The 21,972-nt window shown below is 40.3% G+C and overlaps 2 protein-coding genes across 4 annotated transcripts in view; both read left to right on the forward strand.

Moving 5' to 3' along the window:
• LOC147300668 (NACHT, LRR and PYD domains-containing protein 12-like) overlaps positions 1–21,553 on the forward strand; it is a 355,313-nt gene extending 333,760 nt beyond the window's left edge. For 2 of the 3 annotated variants that reach the window (XM_086284980.1, XM_086284983.1), the window contains 4 exons: positions 9,553–9,726; positions 13,961–14,134; positions 20,533–20,579; positions 20,728–21,553. In XM_086284980.1, coding sequence (XP_086141106.1) covers positions 9,553–9,726; positions 13,961–14,134; positions 20,533–20,579; positions 20,728–21,269 — 937 coding nt within the window. In that variant the 3' untranslated portion in view covers positions 21,270–21,553. The remainder of the gene's footprint in view (positions 1–9,552; positions 9,727–13,960; positions 14,135–20,532; positions 20,580–20,727) is intronic. The other variant, XM_086284982.1, reaches the window with a different exon arrangement.
• The window catches only part of LOC147300676 (NACHT, LRR and PYD domains-containing protein 3-like), a 292,597-nt gene that overhangs the window by 71,402 nt on the left and 199,223 nt on the right, over positions 1–21,972 (forward strand). The window lies entirely within an intron of this gene.

A 21,972-nucleotide genomic window follows, 5' to 3' on the forward strand; every position in this document is an offset into this window, starting at 1 on the left:
ATATGCACCCCCTGGAAGCGATATTTATTTCTTTAAGAAAATTATAGATGTGATGGTAACAGAGACAGTAGGTTTCCTAATTTGCGGAGGAGATTTAAATATACATCTACAACCAAAGCTAGATATTTCCAATAGAAAAGCACAGAATACTAAAACATTAATTAAGAATATAAATACTGAAGGAAACTGTTTCCAGGGCCTACTCCGTGGATCGGCTTCCTCCGAGGCGTGGACGTCTATCAGCAGAGAATGTACCTTCACCTATCAGCAGAGAATGTCCCTTAGTCTGTAACACAGTCAAATATATTCTCAAGTAATGTTCAAGCATGCCATTCAGCGTGTTAGTACGAGCAGCTCGGGAGCAGCTTGGGAGAACAAGAAAACAGAGACTGCTTTAGATTGTCTTCCCAAAGTGACTCAACTTTATTCACAAGTACAACAGTTTATATAGAGGGTAAAATTCATGAGACAGCAGATTATCAGTTTAAACCAGTACAGACCAAGATAAGGCAGCGTCTTCCTGCCCTTGGGTGAAGAAGCATCCTTTGTGTAGTTTATTAGTTCAGCTACAATTGTGATTATCTCAGCGACATATTTTCAAGGCACAAAACGAAGAGTTCTTACATTAGTGAAATCTGAAACAAACCATTTGGCCTTCAACAGGCGTCTAAAAGATTAAGAAACTAATGTAGCTGAGGGAGTGATCTCTGTGGTATTTCAACCTTGTACCAGCCTGTGATTCTCACACATCAATTCTTGGGTCAAAGAGAAAAATAACTAAAACAAAAGGGGCCTTATTGAATGACAGAGTTTTCCTGCATAATGTCACTATAAAACAATATCCAGTAAATGCTACCATGGTACTAAAATACCTATTGCTTGACATATACCGGCTTGTTGTTTTTCAGCTGAGCATGATAAGGTGTACAGTCAATAAATCCTACATCATTCTCACCTCTTGACCATAATGTCATGTTTTGATATTCAGCTGGCAATGTGACAGCAGAGATAGTACAGTGTATGGGGTAGGTTAGATTTATGTGTTGACATGGTGCAGTGATGTCATAGCCTATGTCTGAGTTATGTGACAAAACCACTGTTTGGCCTTCACTGGTGTGAGCAGTTATCATGTTGTTGAACAGTGTGAGAGAAACAAATATGTGGCTTCCAGGCATGGGGCTACCTGGTAACGGTGTTTGCACATGTTTTTGACACAGAGTGTGACGTGGGATACCAGTCAGATGGATATTGAGTTCATTCTCCGCTGAGGCGTCCAGCTGACACAGAGGATGTTCCTTCTCCATGGTGTCGGTGCATAGGGCAGAGAAAACATAGCTGTTATCAGTATCTGCAAACATTTCACCCTTTGTGTTAAATGAAATACACAAGTTCATTTTTGCCATTAAATCTCTGCCTAATAGATTCACAGGCGAGTTTGGAATAATTATGAATGGATGATATGTAATTTCATCTGGTTTTGGGCCCCAGCGTGTTTTTAGAGAATGAGTTTTGGGGCATTGCACTAGAGTTCCGTTTATTCCCATGGTGTTGATGCACACAGAGGAAACAGGCCCACTATAGAATTTTCCAGACAGTGAACTTTTAGTGGCTCCACTGTCAACTAAAAAGGAATAAATCTTTTCACCTATCTCTATATCTAACATGGGCAAGCTTTCTGTGTTACGGGACAATTGCAAATGCAGCATCGTGTGTAGTGCTTCACACTGTCCCTCATCATCACCTGGGCCTCCCTATTGTTGGTCCAGTCTTTCGTTATCATATGGGTGGGGATTAAAATGTGGATTATAAGGTTGCTGCCTAAGTGCAAAGGGGCCATTTCTTTGATGTGATTCCTGTCTGCGTTGCCAGTTACCTTGTCTGTAAGAGTTCTGCTGACGCCTAGTGGCAGGAGCTGGTCCTGTGTTTTGTGGTTGAGATCTACCTGCTGCTGATTTGCATTCCCTCCTCCAGTGTCCTATTATTCCACAATAAAAACATATGTCTCCACTCCTATCTCTCCTTCTGAAATCTCCCTGCTGCGCTTGTTGAGGGGGCGGGGCCCCTGCATACATCATTTTTTCACTTTCCTCTGAGCCTTCAACATCAAAGTTCAACAACATCTTAACAGTTTTAGCCTTCGTGCTGTTGGGAAAAAGATCTGCACCAGCTTTTGTTTTGACAAGTGTGATAAAGTTCTTTATTTTCATGTCATAGAGATTATCAGTGGCAGTCAGCTTCAATAGTTGTGAACATTCTGGATGAATATTGTTTAAGAATGTTGTTATGAAAATCTGATCATTTCCTCCTTCAGGCATGCATGCCTCATTAGTCCAGCAGTGTGTGAAACGTTTCATAAACACTAGAATGGATTCATCTGGCTTTTGCTTACACATGGTTACTGCATTTAAATCAATTTTATCTCTAGACATTGTGAGCAGAAATCTCTTTAGATTTTGAAAAAAGGCTGTGATTTTGTCATCATTTATCCACAAAAACGAGGTGGTGTTGGCTGCTTGGTCATTTTTAGGGTCTAGTTCCTCTACTTCTTCAATAAGCTGAGATTCAGTCACACCTGGGATTCGTTGACATAATATATATCTATAGTCAGGCCCACCCAAGTGGTGGTATCTGGTACTTCTCTGTAATGCAGAAACAAAGGCTGTAGGATTTTGTAGAGGATCGGGAAGTTCTTTAATGGTTGCTGCTAACTCTGAAATTTTAGGGGGTTGAATGCAACACATGTCCCCTATTATCATGAACGGGAGGGAGGTGCTGACGTCATTAAATTGTGATCCCTGCTTTTCTTTATAACGGGTGTTTTTGTGGGGGCCCTCTTGAGTTTTTTCCTCTTTTTTCTGCTTTAAGTAGTTCCTTATTAAATTTCTGGTGTTAGTTATTGCTTTTGGCACAGTTAAACCATTCGCTACTCTAGTGTGGCGCTGAACATGATTATCTATGACAGAAACGGCTTCCTGCAGTTCGGCTTCCGTACGTTCAGTTAAAGGATCTTTCATGATTTCCTCACACTCTGTCATTAACTGTTTTGTTTGCTTTTTATGTTCCTGTAACTCTCTTTCTCGTTCAGTGTATTCTCGTTCCTGTCTTTGATCTAGGTTAAACCAGTCATCTTCTTCTGATTTAGGTGTCATTTCAGTGCCTTCCTCACTCTTTTGGGATTCTGCTGTTAAATCAGGATATACGCGCTGATGACGTGCAGCCGCTGCAGCAGCTATTAATTCTGTTTTTTCATCATAAGGCGGCGGAGCCGTAGGTTGAACGGATGGGCATATAAGGCTAGTTTTTTCTGCAGTGGATTTACTAGAGCCTACACTGGCTTGATTTAAAGCATTTACGTCTGGCTCGGGTCCTTTTTTCCATAGTGGTAGCATGCGATTGGTCACATCACGACATTCTATCATATATTTTTTACAGGACTTTTTAATCAGCCTACTTTCCTTATCACAAATAGTATTTAACATTTCTACTGACCTGTTTTCTGGCGATAATCGCTCGGGATAGGGCTCCGGAAATACATTAGGATGCATTAAAGTTATAGTTCTTAAGTTCGAGACGAAATCAGTCACGTAAGCACTTCCGCATGTTCTGGCTACGTAATCATGGAAGTCTTCATTGATTCGCGAGCGTGGGTTAAACGTAACCGGAAGTGGGAGTCGTACTGAGCCGCTATTTGTGATTTTATATTTTATTTTTTTCGGTTTTACAGTTAATTTTGATTTTTTATCGGACCCGTCTAAGGTCTTTGAATTATTCTGACCCATGGTCAGTGATTTCCAGAGGGGTTTAGACGCTTTGAAGGATTTAAGTTAGTTTCTATTTTTGCTGTGGCACACCTGAGGTTACTTGATTTTTTTGCTAGCAATTTTATGTTTTTAGTGAGCAACTTCTCACTTTTTAACGAGCAACTTCTCGTTTTATGACCCCAGGCAACTTCCTGTGTCCTTTCTGCTGGTGAGCAACTTCTTAGTTTATGACAGCAGGCAACTTCCTGTGTCCTTTCTGCTTTTATTTACAAAACAACAGGCAACTTCCTGTGTTTCTATGTGGGCCACTAAAGAAGGCTCCTCAGTGTATCCCACTTGTTACTATGTGGGCCACTGAAGAAGGCCTCGTCAGCGTATCCCGTTTCTATGTGGATCACTGAGAAAGGCATAACACAGTCTTATAAAATAAAAGACACGTGCCTACCTTCGTCAGGATCCCACTTCTGACACCAAAATTGAAGGAAACTGTTTCCAGGGCCTACTCCGTGGATCGGCTTCCTCCGAGGCGTGGACGTCTATCAGCAGAGAATGTACCTTCACCTATCAGCAGAGAATGTCCCTTAGTCTGTAACACAGTCAAATATATTCTCAAGTAATGTTCAAGCATGCCATTCAGCGTGTTAGTACGAGCAGCTCGGGAGCAGCTTGGGAGAACAAGAAAACAGAGACTGCTTTAGATTGTCTTCCCAAAGTGACTCAACTTTATTCACAAGTACAACAGTTTATATAGAGGGTAAAATTCATGAGACAGCAGATTATCAGTTTAAACCAGTACAGACCAAGATAAGGCAGCGTCTTCCTGCCCTTGGGTGAAGAAGCATCCTTTGTGTAGTTTATTAGTTCAGCTACAATTGTGATTATCTCAGCGACATATTTTCAAGGCACAAAACGAAGAGTTCTTACATTAGTGAAATCTGAAACAAACCATTTGGCCTTCAACAGGCGTCTAAAAGATTAAGAAACTAATGTAGCTGAGGGAGTGATCTCTGTGGTATTTCAACCTTGTACCAGCCTGTGATTCTCACACATCAATTCTTGGGTCAAAGAGAAAAATAACTAAAACAAAAGGGGCCTTATTGAATGACAGAGTTTTCCTGCATAATGTCACTATAAAACAATATCCAGTAAATGCTCCCATGGTACTAAAATACCTAACAAATACATTGATGAAGGAGGTGGGACTAATTGATATATGGAGAGACTTGCATCCCTACCAAAGGGATTATACTTATTTTTCCTCACCGCACTCGTTATACACAAGAATAGTGTGCTGGCATTAGGCATTTTCTGTTCTGCAGCAGTTTGCCCTCTTGTGGTTGTTTTTGTGTATTTTTTTTACTCTGTAAGATCTAGCCAGAGGCAGTTTCACCTCCGTTAATCTGTTGCCATCCATGCCTTCACAAGTTGATAAACGGCATCATCTGTGAGTAATATTGTTTGTTATCACTGAGACAACTTGTGTGCATTATTATTTGTTGTGAAGGCGTGATATAGTTTGTAGTTAGAATTTAATTTGAATATGTATATAACCTAAGCTAGTAAGGTTAAGCTAGCTCACTTGCCATGTGGTTTCTTTAACGTTTTGATCATGAGTGTGATTTCATTTGATGTTTTATTCGGGCACTCACTAAGCAGATAAATATTGCGTTCATATTTTTGAATATGTGTTTGTTATACTGTATGTTGATGCAACATTTTTATTGGTTTATTTCTGGTTTTGTCAACAGTTTCACACTTTTTCCTTATTAAATCATCCAACTCAACACATTGGCCTGTTCCCTGGATTTTGATTAGGAGAGTGTTTAGCTGTCTGTATAGCTGAGTCTACGTTCACGAGGACAACGCTTAGTGAGGACAGAACAAATAGATTATTTCATAACTTTTGGGAAAAATAAAGATAAAATAAACACTTGTGCAATTGGAACAATTGAGTTAAGCGATCATGCACCAGTATACCTGTCTGTTGATTTAAACGTGCAACCAAAACTCAATAATTGGAAATTAAATTCAAGCTTACTGAATGATCCTCACTTTAAAGGACAAATTAAGAAAGAGATTCACTTCTATATGGAAACTAATGACAATGGTGAGGTGTCTCGTCCTATACTGTGGGATGCCTTAAAAGCTGTCCTGAGAGGGAAAATTATAGCAATATCCTCTTATAAGAAAAAGATGAGAAATAAGAAATTAGAAGAGCTACAAAATAAGAATTAGAGAAAAGGCATGAAAGAAAAACATCTCAGGATATATTGGAGGAAATTAGGAAAACAAGAAATGAAATAAATGATTTGACCACATATGAAATTTAAAAAAAATTAATGTTTCTTAAACAAAGGTATTATGAGGGAGGATCAAAAGCAAAGAATGTATTAGCCTGGAAACTAAAAAAGAAAATAGCAGATAATACAGTTCACAAAATTAAACATCCAGTGACAAAACTAATAAAAAATAAACCAATAGAAGTTCAGAGTGCATTTGAAACATTTTATAAGACTCTGTATGCTAATAACACAGAGAGTAGTATAGTTGAAATTAACAGTTTTTTAGATTCTCTTGATTTACCAGTACTGAATGAAGAACAGAATAAAACTTTGATTGAAGATATAACAGAAAAGGAACTAAGAATAGCAATAAGTAAAGTTAACAGAAATAAATCTCCAGGATCAGATGGATATACGGCAGAATGGTACAAGGAGCTAAAAGAAGAATTAATACCAGTGATGCTTCTAACAATGAATTGGATCCTAAAGAAGGCTCAAGTACCTTCTAGCTGCAAAGAAGCAATTATCTCTGCCATCCCAAAAGAAAACAAGGATAAATTAGAATGTGCGTCATATAGACCAATATGTGTTCTTAATACAGATTACAAGCTGTTCACATCTATCATGGCTCGACGATTAGAAAAGTTCTTACCTAATCTAATTCATAATGATCAAACAGGTTTTATTCGAGAGCGCCAAATACAAGATAATGTACGACGGACATTACAAATTATTAATCATATTCAAAAGAATAAAATAGAAGCAATGGTAATCAGTATCGATGCAGAAAAATCATTCGATTCAGTTAATTGGAATTTTCTTTACCGAGTCTTGCATACATTTGGCTTTCACGAAAATATAATTAAGACAATACAGGCACTTTATGATAACCCTACGGCAAGGATTAAAATTAATGGCTACCTATCAAATAGTATTAAGCAGCAAAGAGGAACAAGGCAGGGCTGTGCGTGCTCACCATTATTATTTGCGTTATATCTGGAACCATTGGCTCAATATATAAGACAAAATAAAGAAGTAGAAGGTATTAATATCCATGAAAAGGAGCATAAATTAGCCTGCTATGCAGATGATATTTTAATATTTTTGGGTCAACCATCAAACTCTTTACCTAAATTAATGCAATCATTTGAATACTTTGGTCGACTATCTGGATATAGGGTTAATATGAGTAAAACACAATTGCTTAAGTACAACTATATTCCATCAGAAGAAATTAAAAATAAGTATCAATTAGCATGGCAAACAGAGTACTTTAAATATCTAGGAGTCATAATACCTAAGGATCTTACAGAACTATTAGAACGGAATTATTTACCAATACAGAAAAAAATTAAGGAACATATAGCGAGATGGAATCTAATTCCATATTTAAGTTTATATTCGAGAATAGACTCAATTAAAATTAATATTCTTCCTAAATTATTATATTTATTTCAAACATTACCAATAGAAATTAACCAGAAACAGTTTAATGAATGGGATAAAATTTTGTCAAGATACATATGGCAAGGAAAAAGGCCCCGAATTAGATTTAAAACCCTACAACTTAACAAAGGAAAAGGGGGTGGGGCTTACCTTCTCTTAGGGAATATTATTGGGCAGCACAATTAAGGCCTATGATATGCTGATGTAATCCTTCATATGACGCTCAATGGAAAGTTATTGAGGAGAGTCTGACCTCCATCCCCATATAAGCTATTATAGCAGACAGAAGCTTGCAAAATTCAATAAAAACTATTGAAAATCCATGGATCAAGTTGACTTTTAAAATTTGGGAAACAGTAATAAAAGAATATAAACTAGAAGAGGATATAGCAGTTCTTAAGTGGTGTGCATATGACACACATTTTGCTCCAAATAAATTGGACACCAGATTGAAAGATTGGACATATAAAGGATTAACAGCTTTATGTGTGGTAATGGAGGAAGGCAGACTAATTAGTTTTTGCTTTTGCATTAGATTTTGACTTTGTTAACTACTAGAAGACTAGAGGAAAAATTAGTTACATTAATGGAAACAAAAACACACTCCCTATATTTATTTATTTATTTTTCTTTCCTTTTTCTTTTTCCTTATGTATTTTTTATTTATGTTGTTTCCTGTTTTGCTTCTTTTTCTTTTCTTCTTCTTCTTTCATTCTTATTGTATGGATATTTTAGTTGTTTAAATATAGAAAAAAAAAATATATGTACTGAAAGATAGCTGAAGTTGATGGTATTGTATAGTGATTCTAAAATGTCAATAAAAAAAAAGAAGCTGGAATCCAATGAGTCCAAGTCTTCTGCTGATTCAGCATCACATTCATCTTTGCTCCTTGTTCTGCATCCCCACCATGGACTTCATTCCTTTCCAAGCCAGCCTTGAGTGTCCTTTATTCAGCTCATCCTCTGCTTTACTTTTACACCTGATTTTAGCTGCTTTTCTTCTCTCCCTCATAACAAGACAGCTTCTTCTGCCTGAGAACATGTTGGAGTGATTTACTAATCCAGGGCTGATTTTTGGGGAAAATAGTTCCTGTTTTCAAAGTAATCCCCATTTTTCCCAGAATGAAATGTAAGTAGAAATAAATAGAATAGAATTAGAATAGAATTCAACTTTATTGTCATTGCACATGCACAGGTACAGGGCAACGAAATGCAGTTTGCATCCATCCAGAAGTGCTTTAGTGATATAGGTATATTACAATATATATTAGCAATAGTATAGATATGTAAGTATATTACAGAAATGGGTCTATTATGGTATGTTATAATGTACACGGTATGAAGTATGTTGTGAATATTCTATAACTAAGTATGTACAGGCTGTAGTGAGTAAAAGCTATGTACAGGCTATGAACAGGATATAAATATGAAAAACTATACAGAATATGAAATAAATAACTTTACAGAAATTTGAGATATACAGCTATAAAGTGATCTAAGTGAGAACATGAGCCTTTAAAAAGGCTCTTCTGAGGCTGCTGCCAGTGGTCAAAGCCTCCAACAAAGCTCTGTAAGTACATATGTGATCATAGCTTTAGCTTTTAAATGTTTATTCTAGTTAACACAGATCAGGTGGAACAACTCAAATAACATATCAAAAATATTAAGTGGTCATCGGTACTCAGTTTGTTCAATACTGAATACAATGGAGCACAAATTGTCCACGTTTCTGAAATATTTCTGGGTGTAACTGTCACCAAAGTGCAATTTAGACCTGGCCTGTGGTTGTTATCTAAGTGATAATCATCAATTCTACTAAAACAAATACAAAATAAAGAAATTTGACACATTCTGTTGATATCAAAAGCACACTGAACAATTCAGTGTTGTTTTACTGCTGTTCTCTCTTCACTTCTTCTCCTCTGATTCTCTCCACATGTTGCTCTGCATCAGTGCTCAGTTTCCTGACAAAACAAGATGAAATATTGCTAAATATAATAGTATCTCATTACACTTCAACATAAGTGTTTTATTTTTGTAATTGTTTATCTGTTATTTTTCAGACTGAGTCACTGTGACCTGTCAGAGAGAAGCTGTGAAGCTCTGGCCTCAGGTCTCAGCTCTCAGACCTCTAATCTGAGACAGCTGGACCTGAGTAACATCAACCTGAAGGATTCAGGCGTGAAGCTTCTGTCTGAAGGACTGAAGAGTCCACGCTGTACACTGGAAACTCTCAGGTGAGATCAAGCATTTTTCTTTCATCAACTGACAGAATTAGCAGATTAATAATAAGGCAGCCCTCTAATAAGAGGAGAAGTGGAGGTGTTTTGAAGGGCAACGTACTCTTATGTTAACAAGACAGGAAGTAGTTCCTGGGAACTGCTTCCTTTGTTATTGTCTAAGTAGAAACATGATGGTGAAACAGTGATGAGTTTGCAGAGGTGGATCCACACAACACAACAATGCAGTTGCGTGCTGAAAGCAGACTTCTCACAGATTCTGAGGCTGCAGGTTTCATCACTGTCCAACCAAAATTCACTGAACCAGCAGTAAATGAACGTCCAAAACTACGCTTCATGTTTAAAAAACAGATGATCAGGGGGATTTGTGTTTACATCTTTTTTGTGTGATCTGTTCACCTGCTGTTTCAGCTGTTTGGTGGTTGTTGAGATGGTTTTGTGAACTTTTAGCTGAGATTCTGACGTTTCTGTAGATACCACACATGTCTAATTACTTTGTACAGCATGAATGGCCATAACGAGGTTTTTAACAGTTTTATTCAGTGTTTTCATAAAAGCCTTATTTCTATCCACGTGAGGTTTAAGACCTGGACCAGTTTGAAACCTTTTGTCCTCCACAATGGAAAATGGGTGGAAATAAAAATGGGTCTCACTTTAGCCAGCTCCTAATTTTATCAGTTCTACTCTCAGCGTCTCCTGTATATCTCCTGTATAAATGTTGCACTCAGCTTTGTGGTCTCCAATATCACTGAAATGCAGCCAGATGCTGCTCATTTTGCCTTTTCACTCTTTCCTGACACGCTTGCATTTCAGTACAGCTCCCATTTCTCTGTGTACTGGTCTCTACCACTACCCTTGCTGTCTATGGGACATGTCCTCTTTCACATAATGGTATGATCCCAGTCTGTCTCTGAAAGTGATTGGCCACATGGTTTGCTCATCAGAATAAAACCTCAGCCGTGCTCACATTGATTATCAGCAAGCCTGAAAATTCATCAATATTTGACATATGAAATTATCTCATGGGCTTGATTTGGCCCACGGGCCATATGTTTGACACCCCTGGTTTACACAGTTTGGTATTCAATGTACAAGTGAGCTAGCTCTCAGCTAACTAGCAGACAAGCTAACTGCTGGGACTGCGTCTTTCTAACAAGAGCGTCAGACACTCAGACTGGTTTCCTTTGTGGATGATGATGTGTTCTCACACTGATCCTTCATGCTGATGCTGCCATCCACCCACTGCTCCTGGATTCCTCATCATCATCTCCATCAGCCCTCACAATACTCCACCTTCATCAGCTTCATGTTCAGCAGCCTGGATGGACAGTAATTCTTTCCATGGGTTATGGTGGGACATTGAGAGCTGAAGTCAAACAGCAGTGAGAATGAAAGACTGATTCATTTCTATTTAGTCTTGTGATGTGCAGCTTTGTTCAGAGCATTAAGGCCCAGCAAAGATCACTGAGGTCATAGAGTCCTGATGAAACCTGTGTGCTTATAGAAACTGAGACCAGATGAACCAGAATAGAAGGACATTAAAATGAAGTGTCAGCTACACAAAGGCAAAGCTATTCAGTTGTTGCTGTGAGTTATTTAAATGGAGGATGGAGTCAGACTTTAAGCTGCTGGACTCAGTCACTATATCCTGTTGTCCTCATAGAACCTGGACACACAGACTCACCTGTGACACAGTGACACACAGTGTGGGCTACACACACATTAGAAAGTGGATCAGTCACACTTGTGCAATCATTTGTTGTGCTGGGAAACCATGAACACTGTGAATCACATTAATGGTTTTGTTACAGCAACATTCAATCATGAGTTCAAAAGTAGTGCATTGTGTACTTATTTTAATAGTACTGCAGTATGAGAAGTGCAACATTCAGTGTGCAGAAACTGATCGGGTGCTTTCTAACAGCAGTGTTCCCTTTAACACAGCAGCAGTTCAAATATTTCTGTCAGTCTGAGCTGAAACATGAATCTAATCAAATATCAAATCAAAGTTCTTTGCCTCTGCCAGGACGTTAACATTTGATCTAGTTTTTTACAAAGTTCCCTCAGCGTCCAGAGCCACCAACATACCTTTGATCAACAGCAAGTGAACATTTATAAATGTGTGTTTGCAGAACAGGAAGCAGCAGAACTATTGTTCTGTTATCAGGCAGCAGCACAAACGCTCATCAGCTCATTTACTGTGCAGGACTTTGAGTGTGTGAAGTGTGTGTTTGTGCTGGATTTCCTTTGGAGAATCTCAGTCAGAAACCAGACAAAGAAAAACTCTTTCAACAGTCCAGGTTGAGTTGACAACATGAACTGCATTTATCTTCCTCTGACTGACATGTTCTTCCTCCTCTGCACCGAGCCAGCTGCTAAGACTCACAAGCTCATTGACATTTTCTGATGATAAAGAAACTCTCTTCTTCTGCACAATATGAGCAGCAACAGAGAAGAAGCTTTCACAGGTACAGATGTTGCAGCTGTGGCCAAGTACATGTGCTGCATGTTGGAGCAGCACTCTAATGGACAGGCCTCTGTACTGATGGTGGGCTCTGCTCTGTATCCACCACACTGTTCTCAGCTGAGTCTTCCTCCTGTTCACAATCACACTCTGATCAAGCATGTTCACGTTGTAACGCCGTGGCTTTCGTAGTCTCTCCTTTTTCTACAGCTCATGTGTTCTTCTTGTGATGCTGCGTCTTGAGGCTCATACATGCCGTCATTTGTTGATCCTAAGAACGTTCCTCAGACCGACTTCTTCAACAACAGATAACTTTAGTTGTATCAACACTGCCTCCTGGAACAGTTTAAAATGAACATGTCAAAGATCTGTACCTGTCTCCATGTTTCTGTCCCCGCCCCTTTCTTTCTGTCCTGGGTCATGTGAGCGCTGCAGTAGTATTAGGCCCACCCTCAATGCTCCCATTGGCTGAGATGCATAATGACGCCCATTTCAAGCCAGCACTGATCAACATCCCTCCTGTGACCCATGGCTGTTATATTCAGAGCCAGTGAGCACTTTCACAATAATCATGATTTTAAAAACTGTGATTAAAATAATTGCTGACGTTAATCAGTTAATGAGTTAACGAGATAATAACAGGTTAAGTTGCCCTAATAATTAGACTTTGGTGACAAACTGATGTGATCTCCATGTTTCCTTTGTTGGACTGTGGGCGAGTGTCAGAACTGAATGTACTGAGTAACATGTAGAGTTTAAACATGTGTCAGTTCCAGTTTTAGAGCTCTAAAGTGCAGCTATCATGTTAGGAATATGTTAGGAATAGACAGGAACACTGAGCACACTGAGGTCAGATCTTTATTTTACCACTCGCTGCATTCTTGATGTTCATGAATTCAGCAGGTTCATGATTGTCTGCAGCATTAATCTCATATTTCCATTAAAGTGTTGAATTTGACTGTTTGATGTTCTTTATGATCTCTGGCACCAGTTCATCTGTAGGCTGAGCTCAGTCCATCCAGTTAGTGAAATGATGTTTAAAGGTCTCCTTGTTCTGTGAGCGTGCACAGATCCTGAAGCAGAAAGCCTGGGTTACAGAGAAATGATCATCACTGTGATGATGCTCATCGTCTCTGACTGGGATTTGAGGTTTTGTCAAAGCAGCAAAGAAAGCCTGGCTATGTTGGACTGGGTGTGGCAGCAGCTCCCAGTTTGAGTTCAGGAGACAGACACCCTCTCTACTTTGAAGATCAGCTTCAAACTTTCCTTTTTGATAAAGCTTATAGTTCGAGCTGGATCAGGTGACCCTGAACCATCCCTTAGTTATGCTGCTATAGGCTCAGGCTGTTGGTGGACTTCCCATAATGCTCTGCTTTCTTCTCCCCTCTTTTCACTCCTGATGCTTTTATATGTCACTACTGCATGTCCTTAACTTTTGTCTCTCTGTTTTGTTCTTGTCTCTCTGAGCTCATCTCTTCTCTTTCCCCTCACCCTGCAACCAGTCATGGTAGATGCTCCTCCTGGAGCCTGTTTTCACTGGGAGGATCTTTGTGTCAAAGGGAGTTCTTCTTCCCACCATCACCAAGTGCTGCTCACAGTGGAGGCGGTCACCTTACACTGTTAAACAGCTTCAGATGACTGTTGTTGTCTGTTGGGTATTGTCACTTATAAATAAAGTTACATTGAATGGATGTAAATGGATAGATGTTATTGTGACAAAGAGAAAACAACTGTTGACAGATAGATTGTTGTTTTGTGTGTTTGCAGTCTGTCAGGATGTCTGATCACAGAGGAAGGCTGTACTTCTCTGGCCTCAGCTCTGAGCTCCAACCCCTCCCATCTGAGAGAGCTGGACCTGAGCTACAATCATCCAGGTGACTCAGGAATGAAGCTGCTGTCGGCTGGACTGAAGGATCCAGGCTGGAGACTGGACACTCTCAGGTATGGAGAGAAAATCTGATAGAGGAGGAAGAGCTGGAAACATTTCCCGTGTCTTTCACTCACTTCCTGTTTGTTTCCTGCAGATGATACATGAACAATCACACATGCAGGAATATTTTCAGGGTCAGACACACTAGTCTAGCTGGATAGTTCATGGATATTTATGTAGGGGTCTCCAAGGAGTCTGTTTGCAGGAACATTTAGGTCACAGGTGTACCTGATATAGATACCAGTGTACCTAATAAAGTGTCAGCTAACATTTGGAAATGGAAGCTTAAATAATGACAAACTGTACATTCACAGCTGAATTCACAATAAATTTGTTCTGAAGTGCACATTTTTCTGTTATTGTTCTCAAACAACAGAATGAGAATGAAATATTGATTCTAACAGGGCCCATAAACAGCATTAGCTTAGCAGCATTAGCTTATCAGAGTTTCTATCATGGTCACAGAAATCTTTAGCAGAGAAAAGTGGCCTACTTAGCAATAGCTGCTCAAGTTGTATAAAGAAAGGGAAAACAGTATTAGCATTAGCTGCTAATGGCAGCTTACTTAGCATAAACTGTTCACATCTTTATAATGCAAGGGAAAGGAGTCACTCATGGAAGCCTATTTAGCATTAACGTCTCACATCATTATAACACAAGAGAAAAGGGTATTAGCGTTAGCTACTAATGCTTATTCACCTCAAATTAGCTTTAGCTGCTAATGGTAGCCTACTTAGCATTAACTCCTCACTAATATAATGCTAATTCACATCAAATTAGCATTAGCTGCTCATATTGTTATAAGGAAAGAGAAAACGGTATTAGCATTAGCTACTAATAATTATTCAGCCCTAATTAGAATAAGCCTCTAAAAGCAGCCTACTTAGCATTAACTCCTCACATCGTTGTTACCCAACGGAAAAGAGTATTAGTATTAGCTACTATCATTTTTAATAAGTAAGAGAAAACAGTGTTAGCATTATTGAATAATGCTAATTCACACTAAATTAGAATTAGCTATTTACAAGAGCGTACTTAGAATTAGCCGCTCACATTGTTAAAAAGTAAGGGAAAACAGTATTAGTATTAGCACATAATGCTAATTCACGTCAAAGTAGCATTAGTTAATATTGGCAGCCTACTTAGCATTAACTGCTCACTAATATAATGCTAATTCACATCAAACTAGAATTAGCTGCTCACATTGTTAAAAGGGAAAACAATATTAGCATTAGCTGCTAATAATTATTCACCTAATTAGAGTTAGCCCCTAATGGAAGCCTAGTTAGCATTAACTCCTGACATAGTTATAATGCAGGGGAAAAGGGTTACCATTATCAGATAATGCTAATTTACATCAAATTAACAATTGTTAATAATGGTAGACTTCGTATCATTAGCTGCTGTCGTTCTTACAAAGCAAAGGAAAACAATATGAGCATCAGCTGCTAATGCTTTTTCATCTAAAATTAGCATTAGCCACTAATGGCAGCCTACTTAGCATTAACTCCTCACTAATATAATGCTAATTCACGTCAAATTAGCATTAGCTGCTAGCATCAGCCTACCTAGCACTAGCTGTTCACATTGTTAAAAGGGAAGAGAAAACGATATTAGCATTAGCTACTAATAATTATTCACCCCTAATTAGAATTAGCCGCTAATGGCAGTATACTTAGCATTAACTCCTCACATTGTTATAATGTAAGGGAAAAGAATTAGCATTATCTAATAATGTTGACCTTGGCCCACTGGAAAAGTTCAGAACTAAAGATTTAGGAGTGTTTCTCGATAGCTCTTTCTCATTTGAGAAACAAATGAATTCTGTTATTAAAACCAGCTGTAAGGTTTATATTGTTGATTGATGCTTAGAAATATTTACTCATATATGCTTAGAGTTGTATAATTGATTGCATGATGATAGAGGTTTGATCCTGAGTAGTCTGTAAAGACTTTGTGTGCCTTCCAGAGTGCTCTGGCATGCACACACCACTTGGGGCCGTGAGAGAGGTCGTACCCTCTCTTACTGATTTATGGTGTAGGACAGGGGTCTCAAACTCAATTTAGCTGGGGGCCGCTGCAGGCAGAGTCTGGGTGAGGCTGGGCCGCATTAGGTTTTCCACAAGAAAGGCATGGTTAAAAAATTCCAATCTTCTCAAATCTCTTTATTTTTATTTTTTAACACAAAATATGAAAAATAAATAAACAAATTAAGAATTAATAAGAAAATAAATCAATCTGTAATACATAAATAAAATAATAATAAGATATTTTTAGTCAGTGAACTTGTGTGTTTTTTTCAGTCTTCTATATCTGCTGTATTTAGATTGAAATGTCTGTATTAACAGTTCTATAACCTTCTTCTGAACATGAATGGAACACTGTAGAAAATGAACTGTTCTTCTGAACATGGCTTCTCTTGCCTACTCCTTGCTGCTAGAGACCTGGCAGCGTTTCCTCTCGCATAGCCAAGCCAGATTTGGCCTGAGGGAGGAAGCAGTTGCGACCCTCAGTATGTCTTGAAGATGATCATCCGTAAGTCTGGACCTGTACTTGGACTTATTGAAGTTCAAAGTGGAGAAGAGCTTTTGGCACAAGTATGTGCTACCAAAAAGGCACATGGTCCGCTTGAACATTCGGGAAAGCCGAGGGAAACTAGGGCTCAAGTCTCTCAAAAATTGTCCAAGCTTGTCTGCTTTTCCACTCACCTCCCTGAACTTTGCTTTGAGTTCAGAGTTGCACTGCAGCTCAATGAGCTCCATTTGAAGCACAGAAGGGGCATCTTGCACATCAAAGGAGAAGGGGTCTGCAAAAATGTGAAAGGTGGCTCTGTGTGTCTTGAAGTCAGCAAATCTGTGATCAAATTCCTCCTGTAGCCTCAAAATGACATCAACATACTCGTCAGCACTGAATGGTGTGCCTGCATCCACGAGTGCCTTGCATGCTGGGAAATGGCAAAGGTTTGTCTGAGAGAGCTGAGCTTTCCAGAGCGCCAGTTTTGTGGAGAATGCTCTCACGTTGTCATAGGCAGCACTGACAAGTTGCCCCTGGCCTTGTAACGTCTTGTTCAGTACATTAAGCTCATGTGTCATATCAACAAGAAAAGCTGAGTCCATGAGCCATTTGGGATCAGTTAGCACAGGAACACTAACTCCATCCTTCTCCATGAAGGCTTCACTTCTGCTCTCAACTCAAAAAGTCTCTTTAATACATTTCCCCTGCTGAGCCAACGTACCTCAGTGAAGTCGAGCACATCCCCATATTCTGACTCCATTTCCTCTAAAAAAGCACAGAACCTTCGGTGCTTTAAGCCCCTGGATCTGATTTGGTTGATGCATTTCACAACAATAGACATCACATTGTCAAACTTCAGGCATTTGCTGCAAAGGACCTGCTGATGGATGATGCAGTGCAGAGCAATGGCCTCCTCCACGCCTTCCTCTTCCAGTTTGTTTTGTGCCACCAGTCCATGTTTCCTCCCTGTCATTGATGGCGCTCCATCTGTTGTTATTCCAACAAACCTCTTCCATGGCAAACCAACATTCTCAATGGCATCACACAGCTTGTAAATATCTGCTGAGCGGTGGTCTGGCCATGCATTGGAATTACTGTGAGCAGCTCCTCCATCACTTCAAAACTGTCATCAACACCACGGACATACATTGGGAGCTGGGCAGTGTCGGTGATGTCTGTGGTCTCATCAAGAGCGACTGAGTATACACTGAAACATTTGGCTTTCTCACACAGTTGGTCATAAATGTCACTTGACAGGTCAGAAATGCGATCTGCTGCGGTGTTGGCAGAAAGGCTGATGTTGCTAAACTGACCTTTCTTTCCCGGACAGACTATATTTGCAGCCTGCAACATGCACTTTTAGACAAATGCACCTTCTGTGAATGGCTTCCCTGCTTTAGCAATCATCTCACTAACCACGTGGCTCCGACTGCTGCATTATTCTCTTTGGTTGCTTTCTTGGAGAAATCTTGCTGCCTCAGTAGATCTGTTTTAAGACTGGCAACCCGGTTCGCTCTCTCGTCTCCCTGGTATTTTGCATCCAGCTCAGCATGTCTAGTTGTGTAATGACGTTTCAAATTGTATTCCTTGTGCAGCGCAACTTTCTCTGTGCAAATAAGACAGGTCGGGGTGCCCCTGTGCTCAACAAAGAAATATTGCATTTCCCACTTTTCCTGAAATTGTCGGTGCTCATCACCAACCTTTCTCTTCACCGCAGGCTTTGAAAAAGACATGTTTGGGGCTATGTGACATTTATAATTCTACTTGGTGTCACTGTCGCATTGAAGTTTCAATCAAGCGTTTAGCCGACGGACGGGGAACGTCTCAACGCGTAGAGAACGTCATTTCTGCTTCTTTTTCTTGCAACCGTAGCACGGCGATCGGCAGATAAAAAGCCGGTAGCAGTCTCCTTTGTTTTTACGCTCGATGTTCATGTCTTTCATGACGACACGAACACCGTGGCGTTTGCAGATGGTAGAAAGTGCAGGGATAGCGAGCGCAAAAAAGGCGACTGCTCACGGCGCCGGGCTGTTGTTACAGGAGAAAGAAGCGGAAATGACACCGTGACATATAACAAATAACATCAGCTGTTTCTGATGTTAGTTGTTTTGACTGCTTTTACATTATATTGAAATATATGTAATGTTCATGTTTGCTGCAATGCAAACGCAGTGATGCAAATAAAAACATGGAGCCACAAATTACGGTGCGACCCTATAATTAGTCCGGGTTACCGGGGACTGTTGTTGCCGATGAACAGGTGTCGCTATGTGACTGCAGACTAAATTGGGCTGCATTGAGTTCATGACTTTTCTTTTATCCCGCCGCCTACGCATCACTGTGAGAGTTAATATGAGATCTCTCTCTGTGGAAAAATAACTTTAAATCCCACTGACGTGTGTATAAATCTATATACGTATAATGTCCCGCTGGGCAGCAACTTAAAAAAACAACTTTTTTTGAAGTGTTGTGAACGCAGCGCGCTGGGGCGAATGTCGGCGTTTGCCCAATAGAAAGGAGGAAGCCAGCCAGGCACAGGAAAGAAAGAAACACTCCAGGGCAACGCTGCTGGAACTTTGACTCATTGAGAAATGTTTCCCTGCTTGCATCAAGCCCGGCTGGTGTCCCCTGAGATCCATATCCCACCCTGATTGGTGGGTTAATTCAGCTCCGCCCACAACACTGTAAAGTGTCATACATTATCAAACTAACATTGAATTTTCATATTAAGGTGGGGCCAAAAACTATCGTCCTGCGGGCCGCAATTGGCCCGCGGGCCACGAGTTTTAGACCCCTGGTGTAGGAGGACACCTACTCTGTGTCTGGTTAAGTATAAGAGCCCTTTGTTAGGGGGACCGCTGGACTCTTAGCACCAGCTTTGGGGTCACAGGGTCACATCTGGAACACACACACACACACACACACACACACACACACACACAGACACACACAGACACACACACACACACACACACACACACACACACACACACACACACACACACACACAGACACACACAGACACACACACACACACACACACACACACACAGACACACACACACACACACACACAGACACACACACACACAGACACGCACACACACACACACAGACACACACACACACACACACACACACACACACACACACACACACACACTATGCACAGACTGGTACTCTTTGTTCATACCTGTGTAAGACGTCATAATGAACTTGTGCATATTCATGTAAGCTCAATAAAGAGCAGTGTTACGAGGGAGCAGACGAGAGCGACTGAGGTCAAGTGAAGGAACGGCGCTGTCACAGTTCTCTCCCTCATCAATTGTCTGGTTCCAGCGGTGGGTCTGTGCTAGACGACCCATCACCAGCTTTTTCCACTGGTTACCAGTACGTGGTAGAATCCACTTCCAGATCTGGTTGTCTTTAAATCTGTGAATGGATTGGCTCCATCTTATCTCTCTTTAACAAAAGAATCCAAGTGGAGCCCTCAGGTCTGCAGATAAGCAGCTTCTGACCAGAACTAGACGTAAAAACAGAGGTGAGCTTTATCGATGGCTGCAGCCAAACTCTGGAACAGTCGCCCTTCACATCAGGTCGTCACCAACACTGGACATTTTTAAAAGCCGGTTGGAAACACATTTGTACTCTGTAGCTTTCAATCCTGACCAGTCTTTATAGTCATTACTGTGTATGTTTCCTATTTTCTCTCTACTCTGTGCAGCACTTTGGCTCAAGCTGTTTTTAAATGTGCTGATAAATAAATGTAGATTTCTTTGAATAAAACAGTGGAGCCGAGCTTTGAGCTCAGTGTGTAACAGTGTGTGTGTGAGAGCCATGTAATGTCCATGTGTGCATGCTGACTGTGCTGCTCTGACCCCCCTCCTCCTTTCAGGGTGGAGCCTGCTGGAGTCCGATGGTTGAGACCAGGTCTGAGGAAGTGTAAGTGTGTTTTTAATGGGATTCATGAAAACAAAGCAGCACACATTCAACCATCTTCATCATGTCAGGAGTCATCATCAAAGTGTCAATCAATGAACAGATGATGGATCAATAACTGCAGCTGGATTGTGTTTGTTCTCTCCATCAGATTCCTGTCAACTCACAATCGACACAAACACAGTGAACACAAAGCTCCAACTGTCTGACAACAACAGGAAGGTGACACATGTGGAGGAGGTTCAGTCATATCCTGATCATCCAGACAGATTTGATGGTTGGCCTCAGCTGCTGTGTAGAAATGGTCTGACTGGTCGCTGTTACTGGGAGGTCGAGTGGAGACGAAGCGTTTTTATATCAGTGAGTTACAGAAGCATCAGAAGGAAAGGAGTCAGTGATGACTGTGGGTTTGGATACAATGATCAGTCCTGGAGTCTGTACTGCTCTGATGATGGTCCTCAGTCTGTCCTTCACAATAACAGTCGAACATCCATCTCCTCCTCCTCCTCCTCCTCCTCCTCTGTCTCTAACAGAGCAGCAGTGTATGTGGACTGTCCTGCTGGCACTCTGTCCTTCTACAGAGTCTCCTCTGACACTCTGATCCACCTCCACACCTTCAACACCACATTCACTCAAACTCTTTATCCTGGGTTTAAGTTCTGGTCTCCTGGTTCCTCAGTGTCCCTGTGCTGAGTGGAGTGTAAAGAGTGTCTCCTGTTACAGAAACACTCTGACTGTTGAACAGATAGTTCAGTCTGTACATGTCTGTCTCTTTCACTCACAAACACGTTTTCAGATTCATGGATTCAATCAGTTGATGTTTGAAACTCTTCTAAATGATTCCTTGTAAACTTCTTCAGTCACAAACAAACAGGAAGTGATGTCACATGTGTTCCTGTCCACACAGCAGAATGAGTCTATTGCTGACAGTGATGTACAAACAGAGTGAGCATTTCTGAGGCCCAAAATAAACTGAGTAGTTCACTGAATGAACAATGGACTGTGAGCTCAGTTCCTTCATCATTAGTATGGATTATATATGTATATGTATTATATTAGTATCATATATATCAGGTGCTGCTGCTTTCAGTCATTGTGCAAATGTGCTGTTTGTAAGCTTGTAAAGCTGCAGTCAGCTGAGACTGAAGAAGTCACCTGATCAGTGAGCAAACGTTTCTGAAAACGTCCAGATGAACAGAATCAACCTTTTGGGATCAGCCAGCAATGCAGCATCATTGTTGTTCAGCTTCAGAGGTTTGCAGGAATGAACTGATGACCAGAAACAGCTGCAAAGTCCAAGAAAATACCAGCTGGAGTTCAGCTGCATTTGAAGAAGTCAAAGAAAAGTAAGGATGGCAAAGGGCGACGTTTTCTTCCAAAGAGCTGCAAACATGGT

The sequence above is a fragment of the Aulonocara sp. 'chitande type north' Nkhata Bay genome, unplaced genomic scaffold (genome assembly GCF_057382095.1).
Source record: "Aulonocara sp. 'chitande type north' Nkhata Bay isolate Kocher_YH1m ecotype deep benthic unplaced genomic scaffold, A_spYH_male_GT1.1 unmapped_scaffold_20, whole genome shotgun sequence".
Taxonomy (NCBI): domain Eukaryota; kingdom Metazoa; phylum Chordata; class Actinopteri; order Cichliformes; family Cichlidae; genus Aulonocara; species Aulonocara sp. 'chitande type north' Nkhata Bay.